General features: G+C 39.7%; 2 protein-coding genes across 6 annotated transcripts in view; one reads left to right on the top strand and one right to left on the bottom strand.

Moving 5' to 3' along the window:
* Window positions 1–1,315: 1,315 nt before the first annotated feature.
* LOC121650389 (dynein, cytoplasmic 1, intermediate chain 2a-like) lies at window positions 1,316–20,654 on the top strand. Of its 4 annotated transcripts, none has more exons than XM_042001878.1 (17): window positions 1,316–1,421; window positions 2,636–2,747; window positions 4,224–4,341; window positions 6,139–6,226; window positions 7,272–7,361; window positions 7,702–7,817; window positions 12,237–12,323; window positions 12,525–12,687; window positions 12,783–12,882; window positions 13,691–13,816; window positions 15,947–16,093; window positions 16,179–16,292; window positions 16,724–16,857; window positions 17,876–18,020; window positions 19,130–19,270; window positions 19,384–19,509; window positions 19,723–20,654. In XM_042001878.1, exons 2-17 carry the CDS (start codon window positions 2,646–2,648, stop codon window positions 19,834–19,836), a joined length of 1,911 nt encoding a protein of 636 aa, XP_041857812.1. In that variant the 5' UTR covers window positions 1,316–1,421; window positions 2,636–2,645; the 3' UTR covers window positions 19,837–20,654. The 4 variants fall into 4 exon arrangements, with proteins under 4 accessions (XP_041857812.1, XP_041857814.1, XP_041857815.1 ...); XM_042001880.1 differs by having other exon boundaries at window positions 1,317–1,421; window positions 7,272–7,331; XM_042001879.1 differs by having other exon boundaries at window positions 1,344–1,441.
* Window positions 20,610–24,217, bottom strand: part of LOC121650388 (calcium-binding mitochondrial carrier protein Aralar1-like) — a 19,346-nt gene continuing 15,738 nt past the window's right edge. For both annotated transcript variants that reach the window (XM_042001876.1, XM_042001877.1), the window contains 5 exons: window positions 22,831–22,971; window positions 21,887–22,025; window positions 21,443–21,601; window positions 21,264–21,354; window positions 20,610–21,177 (listed from right to left, as the gene is read on the bottom strand). In XM_042001876.1, coding sequence (XP_041857810.1) covers window positions 20,976–21,177; window positions 21,264–21,354; window positions 21,443–21,601; window positions 21,887–22,025; window positions 22,831–22,971 — 732 coding nt within the window. In that variant the 3' untranslated portion in view covers window positions 20,610–20,975. The remainder of the gene's footprint in view (window positions 21,178–21,263; window positions 21,355–21,442; window positions 21,602–21,886; window positions 22,026–22,830; window positions 22,972–24,217) is intronic.

Raw genomic sequence — 24,217 nt, 5'->3', positions numbered from 1 at the left:
AGGAGTCCAAGTATCTTGAGGTCTTGTTCACAAGTGAGAGAACGATGAAGCAGGAGATTGACAGGGGGATCGGGCTCATCCCACCGAGAGGCGACCCCATGGAAAACCCAGGAAACACTATAGGGATTACATCTCTCTGCTGGCCTTGGAGCATCTCGGGATCCCCCTGGATAAGCTGGCAATTGTGGTCCAGTAGAGGGAAGCCTGGGCTTCCCTGCTTAGCCAGCTGCCCCCGCGACCCGACCTCGGATAAGCAAATGGATGGATGGTTTGTGTTATGTACTTACTGCAAAGGATGGGAATATTTGTGCACTAAAACATACAGTTGTGAAGCACTATCTTGTGTTGCTGTAGATTTACTAAATTCATTGGAACTTTGGGTTCATGTTCCTATAAGAACACCAGGACTGGTTCAACTTACTTTTATATGGTGTATACATTGTGCTTCATTTTGTTATTAATCTAATATAATCTATCAGCTTACCACAAAAAAGGAATATTACAAATATATTAAATTATACAGTAAATATATGTTGCCATTATTATTTTTACTTTTAGTTGAGTTCCAAAAATATTGTTTCTCTCTAAACATCTTCAAACATTTCCATCGTAAAAGTGTGTTGTGTTCTAAAACACGTGGAGTACTGTGGTCAGTTTATGGTGCTACTGTCAGTGGCAAAATAGAGGACTTTGTTATTACAATGCAAAAGAAGCTCTGACTCATTATTTTATCTTCTATTATCAGTGTAAATGAAAAATAACAGAAAAACTTTATTATTTCTAAACTGTCAAAATCGTAAAATGGACATACTATTAATAAATCTGTCAAACTGATAGTAGAAATCTCTTGTGTTATACAGTGAGTTTTATAGGGCATTTACCATATCATACTATACCATACCTTTGTTATTTTATAGAGCACTTTAAAAACAACGGGGCGGATCAAAGTGCTGTGCAAAAAAAAATAAAAAAATTAAATAAAAAATACAAGCAAAACTTTAAAAATAGATATAACCAAATAAAAACAACTAAAGCCATATAAAAGTAACTAACACAAATTAACAATTTAAAACTGATAAATAATTTTAACTGTGCCAATTCAATGATGTAATTGGATATACTGTCTGTCTGATCACAATGTTTTGTAATCAGATGTAATCTACATTACATTACTTTTCTTTTTTTTTTACATTTCTTTAAGTTATTCTATTTTTATTACTGCTCTTCAAACCTGAAGATAAAAGTGAAATTCTTTCCATATAACTTACCATCAGTGAATGCAGTCAAGATAAGCGTCGCACGGCTACGTCATAGTTGAATGGCCCATTTTGGCTCCTCGCAGCACCTGTAGTTTGGTGTCAGTCCGATTGTTTTGTATTGTTTTCAGGACATTTGGTGTCAGGTCGAAAACCCGCTACAAGGTTTGTCATCGGCATTTTAGGTACCTGATAACTGTACCATCACATGCGTCTAAGGTGTTATTTTTTATTTATCGATGTTTGTAGCTTTATTTGGCAACCGGTCAACTACTCAAAGTATCTGCTAACTAAACTGCATCTCAAGCCGTAGATGGCTGATTGAGTTGTGCGAGTCACACTTTACGTGACATAGAAAACATGACATTAACGAGTCACTAAAATGTAAAGCTGTAAAGCATATTTTTTAGCACTGTCGGAAATTTATTTATTGTAATACTTTAAAGGCTTATAAAGGCTTTTTGGCTCTGCGGCTAGTCGTAATGCTAATGTTAGCATTAGCAGAGGCCGGTTGAACGTTGGTGAGTTTTCAGTTAGTTGATATATGTGATTAGATATAATTTGATAAAACTTTAAGTTTGTAATCACGTGCCCATTGCAATTAAAGGCCAAAGACAAAAATGCAAAGGAAATAAGCCCTCACTTGGTCTTGTACCAACTGTAGGGTGGGGCTCTGTTAGCTCGATGACAATGAGCCAGGTCAGCCGGTGTAACAGTAAATTCTGTGACCCCTGAAAATTTTACCTCTAGCGCATACGCGTTTGTTGCCATTTTTTAAATATTACACATTGACATATTCATTTGTGGCTCGTCGAATTCATTGCCAAAGATTTTTAAATTGTTGACCAAATATTGTCCAGCCTAGTCTGAAAGTTTATACTAGTAGAGTTAGGATAATTATAAACTATCCGAATATGGGATTGACTTTTAAAATTATTATTAAGTTATTTAACGTTTTAAAATGTAATTGGCATAACGGTAAAAGATTTTGGCATTGAAAGATCCGTTATATATTTGGGTAACACAAATTTCAGTCACAGATTTTATGTTGCGCCATGACAGATTGTTGCTATAAAAATATATCTAAGCATAAAATATTGAAGGCATTGTTTAACTCACTAAGGCATGAAAAACAAAGTAAAACAATGCAGCTTTTCTCTACAAGGTAGTCCTGACCACCTTGTCAGGTGATATTTGGCTTTGTAAGCCACTTTACATATGTTTATGAGGAGGTTACTTGTACATTTGTGATTAATTTTGTTTATGCATCTCATTGTACATTGTTATATAAGCTAGTGTTTGCTTAAACTCAACTTCCCAATGTTATTGAATATGAAGATAAACCAGTATGTGTGTTTTATTATTATTATTTAATACAGTTGTGGCATCATGTCTGACAAAAGTGAACTGAAAGCAGAGCTTGAAAGGAAGAAGCAGCGCTTGGCACAAATCAGGGAGGAAAAGAGAAGAAAGGAAGAGGAGCGCAAGAAGGTACATTTAAGTTTTTGTAAATATTTGGTATAATTGCTAATATTGGATGTAAACGAGTCCAACGTGACATGTGTTAAAGTGTGAGCATTATGACATTTTTTTAACACTGTTACCATTTAGTTTATCTTCTGCATTCATAATAGTATCAAATTGTTGCTGCAAGCTCAATGTCCACATTTTCACCTGTAAACGTTTGAGATTTGGAAGTCTCTTTTCTCTTAAAACTGCTTCTGTCAGTCAGAAAGCTAAGCAGTGACTAGAAACATGCACTGGGTCCGTCTTTACAGAGGAAATGAGAGTGATTCTGGACAGTTATTTTGTATTTGACTGTTAGAATTGTTAAAGCATGAAGGCATGCACACAGAGAATGCATTTTTACTGGTTTCCCATGAAGAAACAAAAGCGAACAGCCTGCATTTGCAATCAGTCGGGCAAAATAACCTAGAGATTTGCCCAGTAACTGGCTATGCAGTGCTAACTAAAGCCTGGTACACACATAAGGATTCTTTTAATCTTATGAGATTTTTTTTTATCTTGTTGAGACCTCACACGTGAAGATAAAAAATCAGGCATTAAACAGTTTTGATCGTATTGTGTGTGGTGTGCTCCGATAATCTAATCACAGAACAACACACATAATGATGCTGTCCTGCAACTGATCTACAATCTAGTCCTCCGAGCTGAACGTGACCAAACGTGATCTAACAAATACGTAGAAGAAGAACCATAGCAACAAGCGGCAAAAAACAAAGAAGAAGAAGAAACATAGTAACAACCGGAAAACACAACACCCAGCATGGAAGAGGATATATAGGACGAGGGAATGATGGTGGTCTTGGGACTATTGTTAACAGAAAAAGCCAGAACTGAAAAACATAACAGACTGGAGATGCGTGTGTTCTGTTCTGAGATTACTGGAGCACACCACACACAGTATGATCAAAACTGTTAAATGCCAGATTTTCTTTTTATCTTTATGTGTAAGGTCTCGAACAAATAAAACATCTCATCAGATTTAAAAAATCCCTATATGTGTACCATGCTTAAGTCAGCACTGCCAAGACAATTTTACCCAGCCGATTGCACAAATCCAAGCTGTTTGCTTGTGTTTCTTCACGGGAAACCAGTAAAAATGCATTCCCTGTTTGTGTGTGCCTTCTTGCTTTAACGATTTGAACAGTCAAACACACAATAACTGTCCGAAATCGCTCTAATTTTCTCCGTAAAGACGGACCCACTGCAAATTTCAATTCACTGCTTAGTTTTCTGATGGGCAGAAGCAGTTATGAGCAGGCACGAGTGACGTATGCATAAATGACTGAAAAAGGTTCTATTTGTTGAGGTTTCTCGGTAAACTATCAGAAAACTTGCAACAATACAAGTATATTTTTGTACACATTGTGGTCTGAGAGCACCCGAATGTAAAGTTGAGTTGTAAAGACTGCATTAATGCTTGGTGTGGTGCATTGCTTTTAGGCCGACCTACAGCTGAAAGAAGCTGCACTGCAGCAGGATGATTCTGACCTGGAGAAAAAAAGACGAGAAGCTGAGGCTCTTCTGCAGAGTGTGGGCATAACCACAGACGTTTCAGTTGGTATGTTTTATATTAGCCGTGGGTGGTTTGTACATACAGTGTATACCTATTATGATTATTGCTTTTAAATGTTAAGTCATTAGAGAAATGCATGCTGGCCTAAAGGATTCTCTGTGTGTGTGTGTGTACGTGTACGCACACTACCAGTCAAAAGTTTAAGAACCCCCCCAGTTCTTTCTTGAAAGAAAGGGAGTTGTAAAAAATCACGAAAAGTTGGGACACCTCTGGGATTTGGTTGTGCCACCTATCAAGGCTTGACCAACTTTCATTGCTGGTGACAACTTTTAAGTTGTTAACCTTTTTCTTGTTCCCTACAAAAGGTATTTTTGTATAATTCAAAAATTTATGGTATTTTCACCCTTGGGTAACCTTACTTTTTATTTCAATCTTGCAGTTCACCACTTACTTACTTGCTTGGATTTGAATAAAAACCTGGAACAATTAGGGTGTTCTAAAACTTTTGACCAATTGTCTATATCCCCTTATGTGTTTGTCTGGTAACAATATACAGTAATGTGAATATCTTATTCCATCTAGTGTCTTGCTTCAGTCATTGCCTTAGAACAGTTATATTTCGGTTTGTCTTTTGACATTTATACTGGATGAACAGTGGCATTTATTCCCCATCACCCAATGCAAAGTATATCTTATAGTGTTTGGCCAAATAGTGGAATTGTCTCCACTGACTATTTAGTCAGTGAGCCTTAGTAGCTGAATAGGTTTTTGACTTACTGAAAGACCAGATAAAATACAAAAAAAGCTAAAAAAAAAAAAAAAAATACAAGTTTAAAAAGGCTTAAAAAGCAAGCAGTATCAGTCATTGATATCTTCCAATTAGACTTCTGTATTATAGAAAGTTGCTTCCTTTTTGTTTTCGGTTTGTGTACTTGTCCTGGTACTGCAAGGGTGTCCAGCTCCAGTTCTCGAGGACCACAATCTTGCAGGTTTTCCATGTGTCCCTGCTTCAACACACCTGGAAAAAAAGAGAAAGAAAAGAAAAAAAATTTATATATATGTGTGTGTGTATATATATATATATATTTTTTATATTTTTTATAGTTTTTATTACTTGCAAGTGCAAATGAGTTATTAAATCTAAGGATATGTAGAATATTAGTGTGAAAAGCATTTCTTCAGTGTAATCTGATATCTAATAAGTTGGATGACAAAGGTACAGTAACTCCAGTTTGGTGTCCTCCTGAATGTTATGCTTCATGTTTTTTTTTAGAGACTATCACCCACAAAAACAAAGCTAGTAAAGACAGCCAAAGAATGCATTCTTTGTTAAAAAAAAGAAAAAAAAAAAAAAAGAAAACTTGTCAAGCATGAATCTCACTTTAGAAAATAACAGATTTCAGATGTGTGGTTGGTGTGAGAAGGAAGCATCCAGTGAAAATGTACTAGACTGACAGCCCAACCAGAGCAGATATTCAGCGCACTGTCACGTTGCTACCAGCAGGTGGCAGAAGAGGTCCATAAGAAAAATCTGTCAGTGATAACAGACAACCCCTAAGAGGATATTAAAATAACATGAAGGTGTTTTTTTTAATAGTTCAACTTGTTTTTTTAGTTATACTAACTGAACTTATTTAAACATGTAGGTTGTAGTTAAGCTTCGTACATGAGGGTTTTTTTCATTTGCTTGATTTGCCATTTATATATATCAAGAAATCTACTTCCAAGATTTGATGTCTTTCTTCCAACATTTACTCCAACAAAGAGTTGATGCATTTCTGCTGCAAACTTATCAGTCTCTTTACAGTTTAACAGGTTATCATTGTCTGTCTTCCTGTGTAGTCCCTCCTCCCACATCTCCTACCACCAAATCGGCGGGGACGCCAAGTGAGGCAGGTAGTCAAGACTCTGATGGAGCCGTGGGACCCAGGTAGTCACACACACTCATAAACCCTCCCTCAGCAAATATCAGAACCACAATACAGTGCTTTACAATGTGGGGGTTCATTCAAGCATTCTTGTTACGGAAGACAGTTTTCACCTAAAGAAGAATGTTTACTTCGTGCTGTTCTTATTTACTGCAGTATGTCTATCCAGACAGTTATATTTATTCCAAAAAGAATAAGCTTAAAGAAGCTTAAATTGCAGATACATTGGTGCAGGAAATAAATTTAAAAACATTTTGAAAGTTGCCTCAAAGAGCTTGTTTGTCCTGCTTTTATGTGTCTTTAACTACTTTCCACCTCTGCACAACGCTTGCGGATACCTGTAAAGCATGTAACCGAGCTTAAGCTTTTTACAAGGCCTTACGTGGTTGCGGTGAATGACGACAAATTTACGCCAATTAAGTGCATGTTTATTTCATTTATATGCTGCTGAATTAGAACTATTCTAAATTAACAATAAAACAGCGGGCTGCTGTGACGCCTGGGGGACTCTTAACCCCTAATTAGAGCCCCTTCCCTGGGCTGAAATTCAAGCTCCCCCAGTGTCCCATCAGGCCCGGTGAGCTGTTCCCCCTACGTGTTGACTCATTTCCCTCACCAGCATAGCCATTTCCTACACACATGGAGGTCATGTTTTCTCCCTGAGGGTTCTGCGCCCCCCCTTTCAACCTCTCTTTCTTGCTGCACAACACTCAGAGCCTTTGGTGGGACACAGTTTGGCCGGTGCAGCCCCGTAGGCTGCATGTTACACCCTGTGACATCCGACTCAGAGGGTCTGTGTGTCCATGCATTTTAAGCAGATGAATTCCTCTGTCTCTGGGTTTTGTGTAAGCATGTTTGAGGTGGATTTGAAATGTAAAGAAGATATTAAAAATCTAATTTTAATTGTTCCGATCAAATGTAAATGAATTGATCTGTGATCTAATCAGTCAGCATGTCGTGTGCTGTAATAACTTTATTTCCTCTCTTCATTTGTGCTTGCCCGTCTTTCTGTCACTAATGCTGCCTTGTTGCTGTGACACTAACCAGGACTCTGCACTGGGACTCTGACCCGTCCACTCTTCAACTTCACTCTGATTCTGAGCTGGGGTACTGGACACTCTCTTCTCTCCTTTCCTGGTCATTTTCCTTTCTATCAATCTATGGCATGATTACTTTGTCTAGTAAATTCATTGTTCAGTTAATACAGTCCAGGAAAACAGTGGAGTCATGCATGCCTGAGTGGTCAGTTAAAACCTTATAATTAATTCACAGTAGTAGCTAAACTAATGTGAACTCTTCCTCATTCCATGAAAAAACTAATTTATTTACTTTTGACCAGCTTAAGATTCCATCTGAAGGAGGTGAGAATGGTGGCAAAATAAACCAAGATTGTTTGCAGTGTTTTAAATGAATAGGACTGATAGAATTATTCTTGTTTTGTGTTGTGTGCAAAGATTGAATTGTTTTGTACTTGTAGGCGTGTAACTCCAAAACTGGGGATGGCCAAAATCACACAAGTGGACTTCCCGGCACGTGAAACTGTGTCTTACTCAAAAGAGACCCAGACACTGGTCATGACTCAGTCAAAACAAGGTGACTCGCATCATTTTGTGTATTTTTTTTGCCAATTAAAACCAACAAAAAAAGTTATGCGTGTACTTTTTTTAAAGTGTGGATAAAAAGAAAGCTTAAACAAAAACTTTTTTTAAATTAAGATGTAAAATGCTTCTTCAGAAATAACAGGAATCATGAGCTGTATGAAAACACAAGTGGGAACTGGAAGTAAACGACAAGCGAAAGAGGTTTACTAAGCACTGAGATGAAAGTGAAGGGAATGATGAGGCCCAGGAAACATTAGAAGTCAGGGCAGAGATTAAATTCAGACAAGCTCTGCTTCCCTGAACCTCACAACCATCTCGGCTTCGGTGTAATTAACGAGCAGGATGAGAAATCCAGTGACAGGAAGGAGAAATGCGATTGGAGCGGAAGATATGAAGCGCCATCCATTCGACTGCTTATTGCCTCTGAAGCGTGTCGATATGTATGTAATTGCTGCTTTGAACTGCTTTCTTGTGGCTGGACAAAGAATATTTGGGTTTGCACTGAAATCCATATGTTGAACACATGTTGCATTAAATATGCAATATTTCCTGTTGTGCTGCTTGTTCTTGGTTGATTTTTGTAATGACAGCTGGAGAATAATCTGCCTGGCTGCAATCTTGATTACGATTTTTGTTTTGAATCCCCAGTTTTAACTACTGGTTGCCTTTTTACCTGTTTTCTCCTTTTGCACAAGTTAACATTTTTTTTACTGCAGCCTTGAGAGCCTGATTAGGGTTTTAAATGGTGTGCTGATGTGTAGAAAGCTCAGAAAGGTTTTGATTTTATGCAGAACTACAAGCAGAACAAGTGAAGGATGAAGAGCATCCCTTTGCTCCTCATCACTCTTTACTCTGAACTGTTCAGGGCATAGTAAAACTGTTAAACAACGATGGTTTCTGCCAACTGTTCAACACGAAGCCCCCCCCCCTTCCCCACGCTGCCACTATGTAATCATTTCATCAACTCCCTCGCTTCCCTGTCTTCTCCCTTCACCGAACAGGCACATAACAAAACACACTCAGTGACATTGTGCATTTTCACACCATCAGTTCTGGCACTCGATGAGGCGGCATCCCCATCCTAGCCTGCTCTTCTCATTGCATTTCTGATGTGTAGGGTGGCGTAAGGCCTGCTTTCTGATTGAGCGATTTATCATGTTGTCAAAAGGCAGCACCGACGCAGCCCTCTCAAGGTCAGCATGCGGTGGCTTTAGAAGGAGCGGCTACTGTGCACTGGCTGCTGCAGGCAGAGGGCTCCCAATGTTTAGGCATGATGGCTCAGGATTTAAGATCGTCTGATCGCAAAAGAAAAATACACAGAGCAGTCAAAAAATAATTAGTAATTTTTACTATTTGCCTGTTAGAAGGTCTTTATTTTTTGTACTTATTTACTTGTAATGACTCATGTTAGTAACTGTGGCACAAGGCATAACTTTTTTTTTTTTTTTTTTGTATCACCTTATCAGTGATATATCAGACTGGGCCTAAAGCATGCTGTGACAAGACCAGGTTCACGGCTGTAGTCTTAAAGAAAATTGATTGGCACGACAGAAAACCCTACCATTGGCTAAATCTTCCAAGAACAGTGATACGTTTTCCAACATTGAAGGGTACAAACAAGGTGAAGGGTACAAATATTGATCAGATTTAGGCATATTCCCAGCAGAAATTTTAAAGCAATATCACCTGGCTTTCACTAACTAAGGCTGTTTCCTCTATCTGTACAGAGTTTGAGAAAATGTTGTTTTACACCATTAGTTTAATGAATGTGCTACAGTATTCCCCAATGGTACTAGTTGGTAGTGTGCTGCATCAGTATGCACTCTTCAATAAGAGGCTATAATTATGCACTAAGATATTGTTAGATGGGGGGGGGTTTGGAGGGGAAGTTCGACTGGTTGGTCTAGTACAGCCTTTCAAAAAGGCTCATCAGTGATACAAGTATGTCAAGCAGTTTAGTAGATCTAATATTTAATTGAATGTGATTGTTTTAATCACTTTGAATTCAGAGGCAGGTCAAAACTTTTAATCACAAAAGCCCTTAATGGTCTTCTTGTTTGGAGTGCCACTTGTAATTGTGGTCAGCTTTTATGCTCTTTATGATTAGTACTGTTAAATATCCATTGTGTCTTCTGTCATATAGTAGCTGAACGTTTATTCTCCCTGCTTTATTGAGCTGGTATCTGGATCTTAAATAACAAAACTTTAATATTTTCATTTGCCTTACAGCAGTTGTAATTTTGACAATGCTTTTTAGTAATGCATTCTTTTTTTGACTAGAAGTTTTACACTAATGTTGTAATGCTACAAGGGCTTTATTTCAGAAGGCAAGAAACAATAGCACGTTAGTTTATGTACATTTTAGAGTACATATATAATATATACTGCAGCAGTATATAGCAGGTTTACAAATGGAAATGAAATGAATGTACAAAATGAAAAGTAAATTTTTGGTGTGGTTTAGTAAAATCTAAACTTTTTAAAAAAAAATTCCCTTATTTGTTGTTTTAAAGGAGGAGACAAAGCAAACAAAACAAAAAATAGAATATTATTAAAAATGGAGTTCAAGAGAAAAAAAAATATGGAGATTTTACATTTTTAGGACAGGCTGCCCAGCCTTCAATGGAGTTTTTTTTTTTTATCTCTGTGGGTTCATAATTGCCTTTTATGCAGCAGAGAAAACCCTTGTGCACGTGCTGAAGTCAGTCTGGTTCTGTCTGGACATATAGAAAGTGGAAAAAGAAAAAACACCTGCAACACCCAGCAAAGATTGTTTTATAGTTTATCACTGGCCACATGCCATGTTTGCATTAATATATTGTCTATTGACATTGACTTGCGTTTACTCCCCCCACCCCTCCACACACACACACACATACACACACAAGGCTTTTATTTCTTAAGTGGTACAAAAGCCATAATTGGGCCTGCTTTGAGAAGAAGTGTCAGTGTATGGGACATCGGTGATCCGGGTGAATTCTGTTAAATGCAACCCACCCAACCTCGCTTCTACCTCCCCCCTACACATCCCCAGCAGGGTCACAAGGATCACTAGCTTTTCTCCAAATGGCCATTTTGGCTGGCAGGTGCATTATACCCTTTATTTTCAGATTGTCTGTCCGCTCCTAATGCCTGGCAGGTTGATTGCTCTGGCTGCCTCACCAGGAAAAAGGGCTGACAAGCATGGCCGGGACTAGCTGAAAGACAGTGATTACTGTTTTCCTTTAAGCCTGATTGAGGCCCTTGAAAGGAAAGATTTTAACCTTCTCCTGTTGGGTGCAGAGTACGGCTGCACATTGAAATGGCTTGTGTCATCAACCCAGTTCTGTAAACTCATCAGTGCACCCAACAACCTTCGTCCCCCAAATCTCCATCTGAGAAAAGGAATAAATCACTTTATGGACAAAGTGACAGATGACATTATCATTTAGATTATCTCAGTAGGAAGGAAATTCTGGCATGTGGCGCCGTAAATCCTAGATCATACATGATAAATGCCTGCAAGAACCAAGCAAGTGCTTCCCCTTTCCAAATCATTCTGTTTTATGTTTTATCCTTTTTTTTTCCTTTTACACTGGACACATAGGCTAAATACCATCTCTTAGAGATGTTTGAAAAAAGCATGTTCATCTTCTTTGAGGTAAAACCAGTGTGCAGTTTGCCAGCTGGTGTGGCCTGTATTTTGTTGTACATTCTCTGAGGTTGAATAGGAGTTGTAGGACCTCCTGCTAGGATGGTAATTGCGCAGGCTTGCCGTTCAGGGAGAGGCTTGTCTCGGGGCAGCCAGGCGGAAAACCTCTGTGCCATCCCCATGCCACCTCTGAAGAGCACAAGACAATCCCAGCATCACCATCTGCTTTTGCACCATGCTGTCATCTGGCCAGGCCAATGGGATGGGCTCAGGCAGCTGCTCCACACCTTCTGCCCTGTGGCCTAGATGGGGGCAACCTGCAACTGGGACACAGAGGAAACTGCTACACTGACAACCAAACTCACTATTGAATGGCTAGTCTCATTAACAGTGGGAAAAGACAGGGGTCCCTATGACAACAAGACACCCGCTGCGCCATGTCCCTTTAATACAAATGACAAACTTCCCTGCTTTAGAGCGACAGGTTCTTTTTGAAAGGCAACATAGTGCTGACAAACCAAACAAATGCAAGGCTGAGATACAAAATCACTCCATTGCTGTGTCTGTAATTGCTCTGTGAGGCTTAATTGAAAAAAGAAATGATGAAGCAGCCTTAGATTTGATTTTGCTTTTTGTCATTTGTAAGACAGACAAAATGTGCAATCACAAACAAAACCTTTTACAGAGGACTATGTTGATTCAGATATATAGTTGACACAGCCTAGCTTGGTATGAATCTTGATGTTTAATAAAAATCCTCTTTTTTTTTTTTATCAACAGTGGAAGAAGAAGAGGAAGAAATTACTCCACCTCAACCAGTAGTCGAAACTCAGACGGAAAAACTGGATCAGAAGGAGGAGGAGGAAGGTACTTGAAAACTAGTGATGATAATTGAGATGCTCTACTGAAATTGAGCCACTTATGTTCCTCTATGAATTTTTCAATTACATATTTAATCATTAAAAAATGGTTACCATTTCTGTAAAAAGAAAAAAAAGAGCTTTTAATTCAGTATCAGGATGACCATGAGCATCCTTCCATTTTTGTGTGTTTGTGTTTTTTGTCAAGCACCCCCCCACGAGCTGACAGAGGAGGAAAAACTCCAGATCCTGCACTCTGAGGAGTTTGCTAATTTCTTTGACCACAGCACTCGCATTATTGAACGGGCTCTGTCTGAGCATGTGGACCTCTTCTTTGACTACAGTGGTCGTGACTTGGAGGAGAAAGAGGGGTAATAATAATTAGTTTTTAAAAACTTGTAATAGTTCTTTTCAAAGAGGATCTTTTATTGATTTGTGGTACTGTGTTTTTGTTTTGTTTTTCTAGTGAAATTCAGGCTGGAGCAAAGCTCTCACTTAACAGGCAGTTCACGGATGAACGCTGGTCCAAACACAGAGTTGTCACTTGCCTGGACTGGTCTCCCCAGGTGATCATTTTGGACAATAATAAAGTCAAGCCTGTAACACACCTCTGAACTGTTTAAACCTAATTCTCAGTGCTGCTTTTGCTCAAACAGAACTAATGTAAGAAAACTGTTTCTAATTGGCTTTCACAGGATTTCACAGCCATAATGCTTTATGATTATGTTACTTGAGTTTGACAGCATTTACTTTAAGCCTAAACTCCCCCAGGAAAATCAAATTGTGTCCCATACAAATTGTCACTTATTCGTAGGCCATAATGATTTGTTTCCTCTGGTGTCTAAGGTCATTTAATGCCTGATTCTGCAACAACTTGTGACAGTGATTGAACACCGGCTCTTTGTTCACTGTATTTCTTGCTCAGAGCGACATTAAAACCCTTATGATCTAAAATTATGTATAAATACTAATCTCAGATTCAGGTAATTGATGGAGCAGAGCTTAATTGTTTATTTACATCTGGATCACATTTCTTTTTGTATGTGTGATTTTTTGGTAAAGACTGGAGTTAGTTTATGTGATATAGACCCTCACTGAGCTGTTGAATCTGCCACTGAGTTCTTCTCAGCCCCTGCAGCGCCGTAGCATTTAGTTGTAACGATGAAAAGAAATAAAAATATTTTTTGCCAAAAGTTCTCCAAAGGGCAAGGTGACTTAAACGAGCCATAAATCTTGAAGGAAAGGGTTACTCATTCTTGAAGGTATTCAGCAATACCACACAAGATGGGCAAGGCTTTTCCACACTGAGCCAGGCCTATGGCCCTTCCCAAACATTCATTCTGTCTTATTTCGTTTTCTTTTTTCTTTCACCAGTATCCCGAGCTCCTGGTTGCATCATACAACAACAACGAGGAAGCTCCGCACGAGCCAGATGGAGTGGCTTTAGTGTGGAACATGAAGTACAAGAAAGCTACACCAGAATACGTCTTCCACTGTCAGGTACTAAAAGCAACATTTCTTTTCTCTTAAACTTCCCTCCCTCTTTCCCCCACAATCCTCGACAAGCACAGAACACTGCCAACCGTCCCCTTTGCTCACCCTCTCGCCGCCTCCTCTCCTCCCATGCTCTCCCTGCCTTCATTTACATTGTGAGTTCACCATGTTGGCATTCACCTCCACCACATCTTTCCACAAACACATGTTCATGAGGCGCCGGAGAAGACCTGTGGCGCAGGAGCTGAATGGAATCTGAGCACTGCAGCAGGATTAAGTGTGCAGGGTAAAGCTGGTTATCATGTGCATCTAAACAAGGGCCCTGTGTTCAGACAAGCTAGCTGGGAGACCAGTCGAGTTCCATCGCTCTGCTCGGCCTTATTATAATGCTTGCCCTGAGGCTCCTTCACCAAGACAAGTTGAGTAGAACCACATGTTGTTGCCTTCAGAGCGGATGTAGTTGTAGGCATGCTGCTCAGATGAATAAAACTGAACAGTAGTGTGAATGTAGTTTTCTTTGTACCTCCAGCTTGGCTGAAAAGGTAATTTTCTTCACGTGCCAGCAAAGTTCTTTAAAAGATTGTATATTGTAATAGATGAGTGTGTATAGGCCACCATAGTCCAGAGACATTCTGAATATACAAAGATCTTGTTGGTCAGCCTCAGTGTTCTTGTTGATACTGAAAGAACTGAGGCTGAAGTTATGGAACCAAAGAATATAAAACTACAGTATCTTTCAGTGACTTAGCCATAGACAGGTTTGACTTGTGATTAGTTACATTTAGCAAATGTAATTTATATTCCTATATATATATATATATATATATATATATATATATATATATATATATATATATATATATAAACCACCTGACTGACTACCAGCCTGTGGGTTGGGGGTGTGGAGACTTGTTCTGCTGCATCTGGCAGATTTTCTCGTACAGGCCTGTAAGTAGTTTTAAAGCTGGATCAACACTTGGGGCTGTTCGTACGGTTTCTTGAACCATTTTCCGGTTGAAGAAATTTTGCATTCATGGTACACAAGAAACAGAAGTTTAAAGGAAGCTGATCAGTGCAAGACTTTACAAAAATACAAAATAAAACAGTGATGATCTTATTGATAGCTATGCATAATTTTTTTTTTCTCTCTAATAATTACCTCTGCTAAGGCGGAGGTCATGTATTGGGCGGCATCTGTGTCCAACTGTCTGTTAAAACATTTTCATTAAATTTTCAGGAAATCTCAGAAATGAAATATTGAAACAAGATATTAGCATTTTGGGGTGATCTGGAGCCCTGCCTGGATGTAGGAATTTTTAAAGGATGCTTTACTAAGGAGAGATAGGGATAAGTTTGCCATTAGAGCTTTTAAATTAAAAATAATGCCCACCAATAATGCCCAAAATCAATGTCTTGGCAGCAACCTGCACTCTCTGAGTGCTTCTGGTAATTGGATTTATTGTAGCTGATGGTTTAGTTTTTGACTAGTTGAATAAAAATGAATTTGCTCTAAATTCTTGGTAGAAATCAAATCTCTTTCAAACTAAAAACAAGGCAGACAGAGCACCACCTAAACTACTTAACTCTTCAAAAAAATGTTTCACTTTTAAATAAGTTTAACATTAGAAGGAGATTTTTCTGGAAAATTGTGTGTAACTATACAAGGTTCTTCCAGTAGATTGAAATCTTAGGTTACTTGGGGCCATCACAGAGTTGGCATGGTGTAGCCGCCCTTGAAAGTAGCTGAGCTCTGTTCTTCAGCTTGGATCCTCAGTCATTATCTGGAATGTTCACTGGAAACAATGAAAATCATTAACATTGTCTTCACTGCTGCATATTCCCACCAGCCTCTTTAAGTTTTCATTAGTGGGTTTGCAGCATACCAAACCAAACTACAAACTCTGAGTCATTTTTTCCACCTTGCGTTGGTCATTTACTGCCACTGGTCAGTGGAAATCACAGTTTGTTACCATGGAAACATAGACCCACCTGTGTACCTGAGTTGGTTTAGAGTCAAATATCATTAAATTATTAGTATTTTTTTTTTGGCACACACTACAGACTTGTATAAACCAGTCCCCTTCCACAGCATGGACTAACTGAATCCTTTTTACATTTTATTCTTTATTTTAACAGTCAGCTGTTATGTCAGCGGCCTTTGCCAAGTTCCATCCGAACGTTGTGGTGGGGGGCACGTATTCAGGACAGATCGTGCTTTGGGATAACAGAAGCAACAAGAGGACCCCTGTACAGAGGACTCCCCTGTCAGCAGCAGCACACACGGTACTGTTAATGCCAAACACAGTCCATTTATACCTCATTTATATTCAGCATAAGAGTAAAAATTTCACCTTCACTGTCTTTGCAGCACCCGGTTTATTGTGTGAACGTGGTTGGCACCCAGAACGCCCACAACCTGATTAGCATCTCCACTGATGGCAAGATGTGCTCATGGAGTCTGGACATGCTCTCTCAGCCACAGGTGACGAATTCGCTAAGAAATATTTTTAAATAACTCAAAATTTAAGATAAAAAAAAATGAAATTGCTACATTAAAAACTTTTTGTCTTTCTGTCTCTTGTCAGGAATGTTTCCTCTCCCTTACATTCACATTGATTGCATTTTTATTTATTTAAATTTTCTTGGTTTCATGTTTGACATTGCCCTCTGACATCTTCTTTTCTGCAGCTCATTTTTCAGTTTGATGGAAAGTATTTTTGCCAGCTGTGTCATTACATGTTTGCGGCCAAGACCTTTATGTCAAACTTACATTTTTTATAGAGTGCTAGCTGTACTGAGATTATGCAATAATAAACTGTCAAATGATTTTTATAGGTTGTGCTTGGCAGGGCACATAAAGCCCGAACTGGGAATGTGTTACGGATGTTGTTCCATGTTTCCTCCCCTCTGCAGGACAGCATGGAGCTGGTGTTCAAGCAGTCCAAAGCTGTAGCCGTCACCTCCATGTCTTTCCCTCTTGGAGATGTCAACAATTTCGTGGTGGGCAGCGAGGACGGTTCCGTTTACATGTCATGTCGTCATGGAAGGTGCGTCACTCTGCAACCACAACCTCGAGCATCCCCCTCGAACACGAGCAGGAAACTGAAGGGGACTTGTCAGGCCCACCTAGGACCGAGTGTCAAATAAATAAAGCCCACTCACTTCCCCGTGCAACTCAAATCCAGCACTTGATCTCCTGCTGTTTGAGGTTTCACTCCTACCCAGTCATCCTGTTTTTCTTTTCCGCTTGTCAGTTGTGTTTGTAAAGGTCGTTCAATATAAACAGGGCACACATGCAGGGGAAACAAATCATTTTTTCCTCCTGTTCTTTTTTCCCCCCCTCCCATTTTCAGTATATTTCTCTGAGTGAGACAGTTTGTTTACAGTCAGTTGTCCCAGGGAGAATTAAAACTGCAGTTCATCCCACAATGTTCTCATTTGAGAGACCAAGGCTTTTCTCATGATGGAAAGTCCTCAGCGGAGAAATGTGGCTTAAAACAGAGCCACACTAAACGTCCTGTAGTATACCCAGAGACCACAGAGAGGGGATAGCTGCTAGGTTTTGCACAACAGAATCACCTCTGTAATTGGGAGAATAATTTTCCACCTCATTTACAATTGTATGATACTCTCATTGCAGTTAATAATGCATAAGCATCACTCATGCTGAGTATTTACCCCTCTACATTAATTATCAGAGTCTCAGTTGGATAACTGCGCTGCAACATGTGGTTGAAGGGACACAGGCACTTTTGCCACCCTGCTGGTAATTACATGATATAAGTAAGTGATTACTGTAAATACGTCCAGCAGAGGTCCATCTCTGCCTGTTGCTTTCTAACATAATACCTAAATAGTTAGAAACAGCCATGCCATTAACCCTTTAGATTTTTGTTCTTGTCTTTTTTTTTTTTCTGTCCGGCAGCATACCGACATACATATTCAAACATTGTAACTGGGTCAGTTTCTTCACATCTGCTGCTTCTAAAGATTAAATTTGTCATGCTCAATTCAGTCTGTCAGTGTGTTTTTGCTTATTTCTGTCTTCATCTGTGTGCTCCACAGCAAAGCAGGCATAAGTGAAATGTTTGAGGGCCACCATGGTCCCATCACAGGGATCCACTGCCACACAGCTGCAGGGCCACTGGACTTCTCCCACCTGTTTGTTACCTCTTCTTTCGACTGGACAGTCAAGTTGTGGAGCACCAAGGTATGCAACTCAAAGAGCAGAGAGAAAAACTAGAATAATTAAATTAATTATTCATAATTAAGTTATTTCCTCTGTGTTTTGTGACTAGATTGTCTGATAAAATACTTTTTTATGTAAAAAATTGTATTTATTGATCAGAACAACAAACCCTTTAATATTGATTTTCATTGCCTTGTTAAAAATGTATTGATTGGATTTTAAAGTGGGTGTTCTAGCAACCACAATAGTTCATTTAAAGGCTTAAGTGTGGAAATCCACAGCAGCAGCAAACTGTTATAATCTGTAATTTAACAGTGTAAGAAAGATCAGCTATATACAGGTGGCAGTTTTTTTTAATTCTTTGTTTTCCACACATGCACTGAAGATGTAGACATTTCCCCAGAGGGGATACACATGAGAACACAAATGTCAGAATCAGTCAGACTGAACTTTATGCAGAATTTATTCAGTCAGACAGAGTAAAGTCTGCATAAATACTTAATCCTTGGTTTTAAGTCAGAATGATGTCTGAATAAACCATTGGCAGCAAGCGTGTGTGCTGATGACTTTACCAGTTCTTATTTGCTGCTGGCTTTATGTTCCTTTCTTGTCTGTCATCAATATTGTGGATATGTCAATAATACACGCACATAAACTGTAGACAGCCTCAGCCGACATGCTTGATTTGCTGTAAGCAAAACACTTTTGTTTACTGCAGTTTTTGCAGTGGACTTTATTCATCATGCTTTGCCTTTTGTGCTCTCTACTCAGTGGCTGCTTCGCTGTGCTTTCCACACATCTCACATAGAGAATCTCCTGCTGTTTTGAGCAGGAAACAGCATATCTCCAGTTCATGTGTGAAAACAGTTTTGTCATTGTAAAGGCAGTTCTGATATTTGGACTGTACATCATGATTTTAAGACGGGAAATGTTGGATTATTTGATACTATTGAGCTCTTTTTGATTAGTGGTAGAGAGCACATTTGTCAAACAATTTGACAAATGTGCTTAATGGTAAAATAAGTAAAAAATGTATATTATTATTAATAAAAACAATTATAATTGTTTCTGTTCTATGTTTTGATTTCTTGTTACAGTTTAACATTAGTACCGTCTTCTCTTTTCTGTAGAACAACAAGCCGCTGTACTCATTTGAAGATAACTCTGATTACGTATATGATGTCATGTGGTCTCCAACTCACCCGGCTTTATTTGCTTGTGTGGACGGTGTTGGTCACCTCGACCTGTGGAACCTGAACAATGACACAGAGGTATAACCCTCCAGACAACAAGATTCACTGCATCTTGTGTAAAATGATTTGTGTGGATGTTTGCAGAGCAAGTTTCCACTCCAGACTCCTGTTCTGTGCTGTTGTTGTTATAGGTGCCCACTGCCAGTGTCACAGTAGAGGGTAACCCAGCCCTCAACAGGGTGAGATGGGCTCATTCCGGCAGAGAAATCGCAGTGGGAGATTCTGATGGACAAGTTCTTGTATATGATATTGGGGAGGTGAGCAAACATGGCTGGCACTGTATCAAATAAATGATATTAATTACTCAGAATACCCCTTTTTATCTTAATTTAAAGAGCATCTTGGGGATTTAAGTAACTACTCAGAACAATTTGATGTTGTTCCTCAGCTTATGACGATATAGATGGACGTCAACTTTTAACCTTTCACTGATATTTGAGTCAAGCTTCTCTTGTGCTCCTCCTTCGCAGCACATTGCAGTTCCACGGAATGACGAGTGGAACCGCTTTGTTCGCACGCTGGCAGACATCAACGAGAACAGGGATGATGCTGAGGAGCTGGCAGCTCAGCGTCTGGCTGCATGAGCTTGTCGCTACTGGATGCAGTGTTTAAGGGACCAGTTGTGTGCTTGTTAATCTCAGCCATTTTTTTGATAGAAGGAAAAGATGCGATAACATGACTGGAAGAAAAAGTTTTGAAGTTTTTTTTCTTTGTATCTGAAGTATGGTCATCTTTTGATTTCCAACACTTTTCTTATTTAGACAGTTGGACCGTCACCAGTCTTCCTTGTGCAAACACAAGCTTCAGGGCTATCAACCTCAGACACCAAGATTAAGCCATATTCACAAAACTGTCGTCCTTTCTTCAGCCAGATGCCTTAAAGTTTAGTTTTTTATTTTGATTGTTAAATCATTACCCTTTACTTAAAGCATGCTGATAAACGCCTTAATTTTGAGGGTGCTCCACTCCACAGAGTTAACGGAAATCCACCACACTGTAGATGTTCCTCATTTCTAAAGCTGTAGTAAAGCAATCACATCTGTAAAGTATCCAGGAATGTAACCATCTCATTACTGTAGTTCAAGTCATCATTTCTGGGCCTTTAGACTTAAACATGTTCACTTGTTTGTCAAATGGTGAAATGTTCAACATTGTTTTATACTAATCTAATTTTCACTTAATCCATGTAGCTGGAATTGGACTATTCTTAATTAAAGCCTAAGAGGAGGATCAGGCATGCTGTAACGCCTCAGTGATTTCCACATCTGTCATGTATATTTGATAGGTTGATAGACTCTCATGGGAGAGTTTGGTGTCAAAACTGAGAATGTACTTTTCACAGTAGAAACAAACACTTTGAATGATTTTATTTCAATAAAATACAATAAATACATTTAAATTATTTCCCATGTCCCTGATAATGATTTTAAAATAAACACTTTGAAAATATCTGTACATCCTTGTGTCTCTTAAATGTAAATGACACATGCACACCAAAGCTAATCCACACCAGAAAAATGCAGTAACAACCCTTAGTAAAGCCATAATGTCCCTCTGTTAAGAAGTACAATATGTACAGTTACGTTGTGCAAGCTATGCAAAAAAAATCCAGAAAAAAGCTAGCCATTCCCATGCAGCACTTGCAGTAAGACAGCTCAATAAACTGACTTGAAATGCAAACTGGAGGAACATGCAGCCCTCGCAGTCACGACTCGTAACCCTTTTAGCAGGCCTGAGGTTCAGCATTAGCTGATTTCATTGTTGCTTCTCCAGAAGGTTTGAACTTGGGAAGATGCAAACCAAACTTCCTCTCCACGCCAGCAAAAGTTGCAGCAGCCAGGTGGTACCCACCCACGTGGTCTGCAGTCACAGAGGGAAAGTCCTCCATTGTGGGTTTGTGAATGGGCTCAGAACCAGTGGGACGACTAAAGAAGAAGCCAAATCAGAACTGAACACTTTGATATATATATCAGAGGCTTCTTCTTTTTAGAAGCATATCAGAAGTACTTACTGTCCTCCAAAGTCGACGTAGAACCATCTCTGCAAAAGTTCATAGGTCACCAGTGTTACACCAAACTGTGGTGAAGATCTGAAGACACGAGCTGATGGGAGGCAGAAATAAACAGTTGAACTCACTAATTTCATTTTTATCTCTATGCATTTGTGGGACAATAAAAATATGTGTATTACCTCCTGCACCCTTCCAAAATGCCCTGAAACCTTCCTCTCTGAGGATTTTCCTGAAGCAGTCAATGACTCCGCTGTACGTAGTCTGTCCTGCTCGAGCCGCCACCTGGAGCCTGGTCTTGATGACATCAGCAGGGGTCACCAGCGAAGCTGCCGGTACACCTTGTTTGACACAAAACACATAATGAAACACTTTTTACTATGCAGAGATGGTATCGCATTCTGATATCCTCCTCACAGTGTCACACAGGGCTTGAAATGGCTATACCTTCATAGTGTGATGTGACAAAAGCACTGTATATAAAGTCAAGCTATTGATGGGACAACAAGGGAGCAGAAACCAAAGTGCATTTTTCCAAACAGACAATGTGACACATCCTTTTATAAAACACAGCGTGGTGCCGTTTTGAGTGTTGAGACTGTCAAAGCTTTCAAAATGTTTGTTACCTGCAATAGCTCCAGCAGTGAGCAGCTGCAGTGCGCCCAGCCTTCCTTCATCATCTGCCAGCTTCTCCTTGGTGTGGGCATAAACAGGGAAGTAGATGGCAGAGAAGGGGATGTCACGCAGGAAGCAAGCTTTGGCTCCCTAACAGGAAAAAAAAAAAAGCATTAAGAAAGAAACATGCATCCTTGCAAGACAGATAAATAGGCAGAGACTGGTAGACCTGGCTTGTCTGGAGAGATTAAGTGGCTAAGGAGCTGATTTATTCAACCTACAGGGGGTTGACTATTGATAATGGTTTTGCAGTGCCTCAGGCAAAAATTCAGCACTGAACCTCCAGAGATCCATCAAAGACACACACACCACCCCCGGACTCCAGTGTGTTGGTTTCTCTTACAAACGGAAGTGAGATTTGAATGTTTTTTAACCAAGCCACACAGTCTTCCACTCATTAAAATATGGAGTATAAACACATGACTCCAAGCCACAAGGATCCCACCACCATCACCAATACTTTGCTGCTTGTTGTCCACGTTTCCACCTACATGTTTAACAGTTTAACACTGCTCTGGAAAAGACTGCAAAGTCAACAACATAGTTTGATGTTCAAATTTCTGTTTCTGATCCCCATCATATGTGTAAGAACATTAACTTGTTGTCTAAGTACAACAGTGTTTGATCTTTTTTTTTTATCTACTGCCAATTTATAGATTAAAAATCAATGATTAATCAGGAAAATAACATTATTTCTAGTAATAATAGGAATAACTTTCCTCTACTTAATTTAACAGCAACTAAAAACTTTCAAGTGCACACTGTAAAGTGAACAATAAGTAAACTCATGCTTTAATGTATCTCAGGACCATAGAGCACCTTTCACTGTCCTTGTTTCACAGATAGCAGAGGTTGATTCTGCAGACATCATGGTGCTGCAGAGGCGCTGACCCACCTTGTAAAGGCCGAGAAAGCCCAGGTCTCTAACAACATTCAGGGCGCTGACCCTAGGGCCCGTGGTGATCTCTCCAGCCACCTGCAGTCGGATCTTAACAATCTCTAGAGGATTGGTGAAAATCACCTGGGATCCTCCAGCCTGCAGGATGCAAAAAAAAAAAAAAACAGTTTAACATTTTCAATGCAGACATCAATGTTTCTGTGGGGATTTTTTTTGCATTAAATGAGGTCAGTCATCTGAGGGGTGAACTCTGGGTAAGAATGGCGATGATGTGTAAGCATTTCTACTTTGCAGGAATTTTCAAATTATGTCAGTAAATCTTTGCACAAAAGATACTTTATTTTCTCATTCTGGTCTGATATTGTCAGAGTGGCCTTGACAGAAGGAGGAAAAAGCAAGCATTGATAAAAGAACAACTGGGGTCACAACAGAGCAGAAGAAGTATCAGCTCATGGTTGGGAGGCTCTGACCCTGGCACCAGCCCTCTGCCCCTGTCCCCCACCCCTGAGGCACCTCCTGTGGCAGGGTGAGCGGCCCAGCCTGGCCTTGCCCCGCACACTTCCCCAATTCACCCCTCATTCCCAGGGGAGAGCGCTGAATCACCGGGACGGCTCGGGGTCCAGGAAAGCAATGCCCTGAAGGCACGGCACCCTCTGACTCAGGCACATTTATCACCCTCCCCAAATCTAATCAGGCCCCAGGATGGCTGCTGCTGACATTCAGGGCAGGGGTCTTATCTGTAAACATCCGAGCAAAGGTCTAAAAAAAGCTCTGGCACATTTAGTCATTTTCAGAGTGGAGGAGGAATATCCGCTGCACTGAAGATTGATGCACTTGTCTCCTCTCTTTCATCTTATTTAGTTCTCTGCAGGAAATTTAACAAGTTATCAGATCAACCTGAATTTAAACTTTCATGAAATAGCATAAAAATGTGGGACATGTCATAGGAACTCTTTAAAATAAATTAAGGGGGTCCAAAGATGGTAAACGTTCTTTAAATGTGACAGAGAGTAAGAGAAAACATCCTTGTTGTCCTGCAAGGGGACCTGTGTGGTGACCACACCCCGGGTTTGTAGCCTGTTGTCAAACTCAATCACAATGAGCGAGACCCTGCTTCATCCAGGACCCTCCAGGGCCTCTTCCTCCAATTACACCCTGACAGAGGTCACAACCCCGAGACCCAGCTCCTCAGAGTCCAACCTGCAGCTTCAGCACAGCTCACCTCTTTTATTTCTACACAGCCAGCAGAGAAGCAGAGTGAAGGAACTACAATTTAATCCAATGCTGCGCTCGCAAAATATTAGAGTTACTAATGAAGAAACTAAAAAGTCAGCCTAGATTCATGATCTTATGTTAATTTTAATATTTGAGACAGCCCCCAGTG

Source organism: Melanotaenia boesemani, chromosome 12 (genome assembly GCF_017639745.1).
Source record: "Melanotaenia boesemani isolate fMelBoe1 chromosome 12, fMelBoe1.pri, whole genome shotgun sequence".
Lineage (NCBI taxonomy): Eukaryota > Metazoa > Chordata > Actinopteri > Atheriniformes > Melanotaeniidae > Melanotaenia > Melanotaenia boesemani.
Note: the sequence above shows the minus strand (reverse complement) of the source record. Positions and strands in the feature narration are given on the sequence as shown.

What these genes read in the sequence shown, in the direction of transcription:
- LOC121650389 (XM_042001878.1), top strand. Translation starts at nt 2,646, where the DNA reads ATGTCTGACAAAAGTGAACTGAAAGCAGAGCTTGAAAGGAAGAAGCAG. An exon ending in GCCTGGACTGGTCTCCCCAG is followed by an intron (nt 12,883 to 13,690) that starts GTGATCATTTTG and finishes TTCTTTCACCAG; the next exon opens with TATCCCGAGCTCCTGGTTGC. An exon ending in TTGTATATGATATTGGGGAG is followed by an intron (nt 19,510 to 19,722) that starts GTGAGCAAACAT and finishes CCTCCTTCGCAG; the next exon opens with CACATTGCAGTTCCACGGAA.